The sequence below is a fragment of the Pygoscelis adeliae genome, unplaced genomic scaffold (genome assembly GCF_000699105.1).
Source record: "Pygoscelis adeliae isolate BGI_AS28 unplaced genomic scaffold, ASM69910v1 Scaffold171, whole genome shotgun sequence".
Taxonomy (NCBI): domain Eukaryota; kingdom Metazoa; phylum Chordata; class Aves; order Sphenisciformes; family Spheniscidae; genus Pygoscelis; species Pygoscelis adeliae.
Genome location: NW_008824186.1, coordinates 9,489,423 through 9,496,910, shown reverse-complemented (window position 1 = coordinate 9,496,910; position 7,488 = coordinate 9,489,423). Strand labels below are relative to the sequence as shown.

General features: G+C 51.6%; 2 protein-coding genes across 2 annotated transcripts; both read left to right on the top strand.

Moving 5' to 3' along the window:
• Positions 1 to 202: 202 nt before the first annotated feature.
• Positions 203 to 1,183, top strand: LOC103925835 (proto-oncogene Mas-like). The gene has a single exon (XM_009334606.1). The coding sequence runs from the start codon at positions 203 to 205 to the stop codon at positions 1,181 to 1,183; it is 981 nt and encodes a 326-aa protein (XP_009332881.1).
• A 2,888-nt stretch (positions 1,184 to 4,071) lies between these two features.
• On the top strand, positions 4,072 to 5,031 carry LOC103925834 (proto-oncogene Mas-like). The gene has a single exon (XM_009334605.1). It carries the CDS (start codon positions 4,072 to 4,074, stop codon positions 5,029 to 5,031), a length of 960 nt encoding a protein of 319 aa, XP_009332880.1.
• The last annotated feature ends 2,457 nt before the right edge of the window (positions 5,032 to 7,488 follow it).

Here is a 7,488-nt window from a genome sequence, read left to right as displayed (position 1 = left end):
TTCCTCTCCCTTCCCTTCCCCTCCCTTCCTTTTTTCTCTGCTCAGTTCTTATGTTCTCTGGGTTGCAGATATTGTAGCCCATGGAGAAAGGGGGAAGCCTGAATGGCCAGAGGACATTCACAGTACTGGGGACCTGAGAGTCACTAATTTTGCCTTCATCTCTTGCCTTTCCCCAGGCGAGCACGAGAGAGAAAGGAGGAAGATGGACCGACATCCCAACAACACAATCCATGACTGGCATACGGTGTCCCCAGCGCCTACGGAGAGCATGGTCTATGGGGATGGACGCAATGGGACCAGGTGCTTTGCAGAACACATCCCTGAAATCGTCACCGGTAGCATCACACTGCTTGTCTGCCTGTGTGGGCTGGTGGGGAACGGGGCAATCCTCTGGCTCCTCGGCTTCCGCATCAGGAGGAACCCCTTCACCGCCTACCTCCTGAACCTGGCCGTCGCGGACGCCTGCTTTCTCCTCTGCACATCAGCTTTCCTTGTAATATACCACATGCCCATGCTCAGCTGCTTTCAGCCAGAGCTTTTGCGGGTGCTGCCACTATTTCACTCCATGGTTCTGCTCACGTACAGCACCAGCCTCTATCTCCTCACGGCGATCAGTGTGGAGAGGTGTGTGGGCGTCCTCTGGCCCTTCTGGTGCCGATGCCGCCGCCCGAAGCTCCTGTCAGCCATCATGTGCAGCCTGCTGTGGGCCCTCGCCTGTGTCCTTGCCGGGCTGGTGTACTTTGTGTGTGACCTGGGTCACTCTGAACACTGCTGGATGGTTCTTGGAACCTTGTGCTTTCTCAATTTCTGCTTTTTCTCTCCCTTTATGGTTCTTTCCAACGTGATCCTCTTCATCAAGCTTAGGCGTAGCTCTTGGCAACACCACTCAGCGAGGCTGTACACTGTCATCTTCCTCACTGTTTTCTTCTTCTTCCTCTTTGGCATCCCACTCAGTGTCCAGATCTTCCTCAACTTCTTTGTCTACATTAATTTTGTCTTTGAGATCTGCCTGTTGCTGGCCTCTGTCAACAGCAGCATCAATCCGGTTATTTACGTCCTGGTTGGGAGCTGTGGAAAGTCCAGGTTCAGGGGATCTGTCAAAGTGGCTCTTCAGAGGGTCTTTGAAGATAGGGCAGATTCCCAAGAGGTGGGTGAGATCCCCGTGATGGGAATTGCTGCCTAAACCCCTATGGCTGCAGACTGGCACCTGGAAAGGGACAGCCCTGCCTCCGCACCCCGGGCCAATGCCCACAAAAGCAGAGCCCTTGCCCGGCTGGGTGAGCAGGACCGGCAGGGGACAGTCCTGTGTCCCCCAGGACACGGCCACGCTCGATGAGATTTCCAGGGGCAGGGCTGGTTCCCACCTCAAACTTATTTTTAAGTTATTTTAATAAAAGTGTCTTTCATGTAACTTACTGGTGATTGCAGTTTCTTCCCTTGCCGGCTCCGTGGCGTGCCCTTGCTTGTTCTCAAAATTGCAGTTGTGACAGTCCCCTCGTGCTGCCTGTTAGTTTATACTGCTGAAATGATGTGGTCCAGAAAGTCCTGTCTCATCTGTTCTCCTGTTCTCCAGGGTTAACACGGCCACACTCCTGGGCCCTGATCTGTACCTTGTCTGCTTCCCGGCATCGAGATGTCCCAACTCTTCCCGCCTCTACCCTCTTCTGGGACCTTGGTGCCTGATGCTAAAGCACTGAGCACTCACTACCTTGATCCTCAAAAGCCCCCAGACCAGAGGAGATGACGGTGAGGGACAGAAATGACATTTTCTGCTCCCTCTGGCTTGATGCCCTCCCGCGCCACGGTCTGACAGAGAAAATCCATCTCGGTCTGGCTGACGGGGCTGGCAGCATCAGTCAGCAGCCAAACCTTCACCCTGCCAAGGGGGTTTAACCGGGGAGGCAGGAAGGGACAGGCAAAGAGGCAAGCGCTGCCGGGTTGGACAGAGGACGGACAGACAGACAGACAGCTAGGGGCTGACGGCAGTTGGAAAGCGCAATTCGGTGTACCGGGTGGAGAAGCCCATGGAGCAAACTGCCAGGGCAGACCCAAGAAAAGAGACAGAAATAGAGGATGGGAAGGCTCTCGCAGGCGATTTCTCCAGGAGGTCGAGCTCTGCCTGCCAGACGGTTGTATTAGCTTTCCTGACACAGAGAAACAACCGCTACCAGAGCCGTAATATTTACAGAACGTAGCTTCCTTTGAACAAATACGAGCCTGACCCCGATACAAACAAATAACTGATGTCTGTAAATCTTGTGTTGGAAATCAAAACCATGAAAGCAGAAGCTGAGAAACCCTGGGTAACTCTGCTCTTTTGTCGAGCACACGGATAGATCGGGCAGCAAGCGTTGTGTTGCCCGGCATTATGCTGGTGTTCCTTGATGCTTTCCTTACCATGACCTGTTTGCACTTGAAAGGGTTGGCTTGGTGAGGGGATGTGAGATTCTGTAGTTGGGACACAAACGCAGCGTCAGCGAGGGAGAGAGGAGGCGGTTTTGGTCCTGGGGTCCCCACACGTGCCAGATCCCAGCAGGAGCTGTTTGCATTTCACCTTCACCGCAGTCAGTCTGGGTAGGAATCATCTCACCTAACTTCAGCTCTCTAGAAATTACACGGGCCTGTCTGAGAAAACCATTGTAGGCTACTGACTGACTACAAAGGGAGTGTAGAAGACAACCCAGATGAAACCCTTAACTTTTAAATGGCTAAAACCAAGTGAGCAGCATTGATTCACCTCTCCTTAGGAAAAAAAGATTTTCCTGAAATCCTAAGTCATCTCTCCGCCGCCTGCCTGTGCTCTGGTTCATGCACAGACCTTATTATTCAGTTAGCTCCTTGATGCACATAGTAGCAGGCTCTTGGAAACTGTGGATTTGAAGGTCAAGTATCACTGTGAAATTGTGGTAGACGAGTGGCAAACCTAGATCTGAATCAGAAATAGAAGGTTTGGAGCAACACCAAGCTTGTAGCGCAGGGTCCTAAAGATACACCCCTGGAATGATAGGAGAAAAGTTCAGCCAGTTCAAAGATACGCATGTTTTGGGACTGGGGTTGCTTTAAAATGAAATGAAAGAGGAACCTGACATGGAGACAATCTGCTTTTCCCATAGGTCTAGTTTCTGAGACTCTTTTGTTAGTCATTTCCTGTACAAAGCCAAGAATAGATTATAATCAGAACCCTGACACTGTCAAATGCAATGAAATAGTTCCCTGTTTGCAAGAACACTTGCTTGGCTAACACCGTGAAAAGCGTTTTGTGAAAGGACCTGAGAAAAGACCCCATGCTGGACGCTGCACAGGCTCACCAAGGCAGGCTTCGGTCCAATTTTCCAAGTGATAATTCCAGGAAACCTCATGAAGATCCCATCATAGGGCCGGCAGCTGGCGAGCACGAGGTGATGTGAGCCTGCAGCGCATCTGCTCCAGTGAAGTTCTCCAGGCTGCGAGAGGAAAGAAGGTCAGACTTTTCTCAGTGGGTTTTTTTTTCAGCCTAATCAGTGCCTCCCCTCATCGGTTTTGAACCTGTTGGTCAATTTGCACCAAATCTGATGGGGAATAGTGGTCTCTAGGATATTAAGACCTATAAATATTGTGGAAAAAGGTGGTAGGGGAATAATGAAATGAGGGTCCAACTGAAGGAACCCAGCAGCTCAGTAATATCAATTGTAATATTAGACACCTGAGAATCCATATCAGATCCACCCTCAAACCCACTTGCTCTTTGACATCTCCAAGGACAATCCTTTCACCTTATTATTTCCCTCCTCCAGATCTGTCCTGTCCAAAGCCAGGAAGGAGGCACTTCCCTAGCTTTTGCTACACCTCTGTACGTGGTCTTGTGCCAGGCACGTCATACCCATCTCCCCACATCTTGTCTTCCATCTCTCCTGTCCCTTGTTTCTCTCTGTGCTCCACATGGAAGCTGGGGCATGGCCGCAAAGATCTGAAAAGCCGTGTGTGGGGGACAGCAGAGTTGCTAACATGTCTCTGTTTCATCTCATCCCTCCAGCTGTTTGTGGGGGAAGGGGAAGCAGCAGAGGTTTTGTAATGAGCACATTGTTCCCTGCCATGGAAAGCGCCAGCCCTGCTTGCTCGAGCCAGCCTGGTGGGACAGCATATAACAGGAGTTGGCACCACAGGCTGCTGAGGCATGAGGACAATCACTACAACTGGACCGACTGTGAAGCCGGTCACTTGAGCAAAGTCCCTGTCACGCTGCTCATCTGCGTCTGCGGGCTGGTGGGGAACGGGGCCATCCTCCGGTTCCTCGGCTCCCACGTCCGCAGGAATCCTATCACCGTCTACGTCCTCAACCTGGCCGTCGCCGACTTCACCTTCCTCCTCTCCATCGCCATTGCCCTTGTGATATTTTACAGCCCAGAGAGCCTTTGTCACAGGTTGAGCTCACAGGACATGACAACCGTGTTGAACATCACCATCCTCTTCGCTTTCACCACCAGCACCTACCTTCTGACAGCCTTCAGTGCCATGACGTCTCTGTCTGTCCTCCCCCTGGCCCGCTGCTCCTGTCACCGCTCCCAGCGCTTGCCAGTGCTCGTGTGTGCCCTGCTCTGGGCCCTCTCCTTCCTGCTCACCGTGATCCTCTACTTCTGCCCTGCGGCACTCGTTGTCTTCATCTTGAGCTACCTCTTATCGGTGCTTATCCTGATTATTTCTGGTCTAACCCTGCTTGCCAGGGTGTTGTGCTCTTCATGGCAATATCCCCCAAGGAAGCTCTGTGTTGTGGTCCTGCTAGCTGTCTTCTTCTTCCCCTTCTTCACTGCTGACTTTGGTTACTGGCTCTTGCTAAGACTGTTTGATTTTTCCGTTTTTGTCTTTGACACCTCTCTCCCCTTCGCCTGTGTGAACAGCAGTATCAACCCTGTTATTTACTTCTTGGCTGGGAGCTGTGCAAAGAAGTTCACGCTCTCCATTAGGGTTGCTTTCCAGAGGGCTTTTGAAGACGTAACAGAGCCCCAAAATAGAGGCGAAACTCCCAGAGAAAACACAGTGGAAACAGCTGTTTAAACCTCTGCAGCCCCTCTCTGAGAGAAGATGCTCTAGGGACGGAGGCGTTCCGTGAGCCAGGGTGAGATAAGGAAGATGGCTTCGGTGTGGGTCCGGCTGCAGCTGAACGGAATTAGCTGCAGCACAACAAAACGGGCTGGGTGGCACGGGAACTCCTGCCTGGGGCGGACACTGGACAGCGTGATGAAATACCCATCGAAACCTTTTGCTTTGAAACCTTTGCTTTGAATCTGTCCTATTCAACAGGTCTGAGCTTTCCCTGTCTCAAAAGTGAGCTTGCTCTACCCTGCGCACTATTAAAAAAGCCGTGGAGGCTCGTAGCTCCTGCCAGTGGGTTTTTTTTGGTGTGTCTGCTTAAGAGCAGAGTGTGGGTGGATAAGAAAGCTTGGCACAGCAGGGCAGAACAATTCCTGGGCAGTTCCTTGTGCGTGCATCTCCAGCGGGTGCTGACACGTGTAAGAATACGCGGAGACTTCACATTCAGCTTTGTTACCAGGCAAGTAGGCATGCGTTTGGGATCGCCCCTGGAAGGCTTTCCTTGAAATGCATTGCTTCTGCTGCAAACTGAGTTTTGTCTGCACATCATGTGGGTCGTCTGCATGCAAGGGTTTGTGACTGGAACTGCCTCTTGTGGTTCCTCCCATTTTTCTCAGGGCTGTCTGGATGGTTAGCTTGAGCAAATGCCATTTCGCAACCATGAACCTGAGGTCTGCATCTATTTCTGGTGTGTCTGTTCCTCATCTAGAAAAACAAGGGGAGTAGGGTTAAAATGAAACAACCCAAAAAGCACAGCCCTGCCTGAAGACTCTCTAAAGACTGGATTTTCCATGTGAAGGAGGATACAGGGAGAGGGAAGGAAAACAGTGGACTTTTTATGGAAAAGACCCCGTTGAGGCCATGAGGACTGACTCCCTGTAGCCTGGCTCAGGCACCTGCTGGGTAAAAGCGGTAGTGGCAGAGTTTTCTCTGCTCCTCTCTCCCCTCCGTGTCTGTCAGCCCTTGCTGTCAAGGAGCTGGGGGATACACCAGCTCTCGTTTGCCTGTGAACTAAGCCACCAACAAACCATTGTTTTCCAGCTGTTTTTGTTTCCTGGTGTGACTCCCCACCAGGCTGCACTAACTTTAGTATGAGCACAAGGGAAAGGTTGGGAAGATGCAGCTGGCAGGGAGGAGTGGACGGAGAAAAGGCATCAGCAGGGCAGACTGAAATAGCAACCCCAGGAACTACTGACGCCGTGGCCTCTGGGACCTGGGATGGTGACAGAAGTTTCTCTGCCCTCTGGCTTGTCCCTCAGCCCAGAGCTACATGTCACTGGACAGGCTGCAATGAAAATCGATCACTTGGGGCGGTACAGGTGCAGAGCCATGATAACTAAACCCATAAAACTCCCTGGTAAAAACAAGAAGCTCAGATAGTTGGTGGCCTGGGTGACTCTGTGGCAAAGGAGATCCTGGGAAGCAGGAAAAACACATGGGAGGATCGTGGCCCTTCTGCACCTGCCTTGGGAGACACTCCCTGGATGATGGGAGCCCTTTCCTGGACAACAGGTTGTAACTCGGCAAGTTTTTACTTTCCAAAGGGCAGGAAAGTGGGAGAGAGGGAGGAGAAAACCTCTCTGAAGTATGGAAGACTCCTGCCCTGTTCTGTAAAACAACTCTGTTAATAAATGCTTCTTAGATGTTTAATCTCATCATGTGTCTTCAAAGCATGACTCACCACCCATGAGTTATACTCTCACTTCTCCTTCTAAAAGCAGTGGCACGTTAGTTACCCTTGGGTTTAAGGCAGTGGGAAAAGGATGGACAACTTCCCACTGTATAAGAGACAGGTAAATGGGTGGGTGAAGACAGGCATCCCTGTCACCTGCAAATGGGACGATCTCCCCTGTCAGGCTGTGTGCCTCCTCCCCACTTTTCCCAGCAGTCTCCCAGTTGCTGGGATGCTGCGACGTCCTTTCCTTCTGCTCTTTCCTCTGCCCTTCCACCTCTGCCTGCCTCAGCCGGCCTCAGCACCTACAAGGAGGTGCTCTCCTGGTGTGCTCAGCTGTTCCCGAAGAAAGCTTTCAGCACGTGTGGGCAGCTCCACTGCCGTGGTTTGGCTCAACTGGAGGCTTCTTACAGTGAGATACATCTCTGCTAACTGCAAACATCCCAGACAGATGTCATCTGCTGCCCAGGTCCCTCCCAGAATGAACGAGGAGGTCTTGGCACTGTTACAGATGGCTCATCCCAACTATTGCAGGCACCTACCTTAGGATGAGGTGCATCATGCTCTGGAGGTACCTGTCCTGCTCATAGACAAGACAGAGGCTTTAGAATGAGAGGAAATGAGCCATTTTCTGACAGAGTTGAGTCAGCCTTGCTCTGTTCACCAGCGGCAAGCTGTGCAGTGAAGGCCGGTTGCTGTGTATTCAACAGACTTTGGGGTCAGAGTTACCATGTCGGAAACAAAAAAAG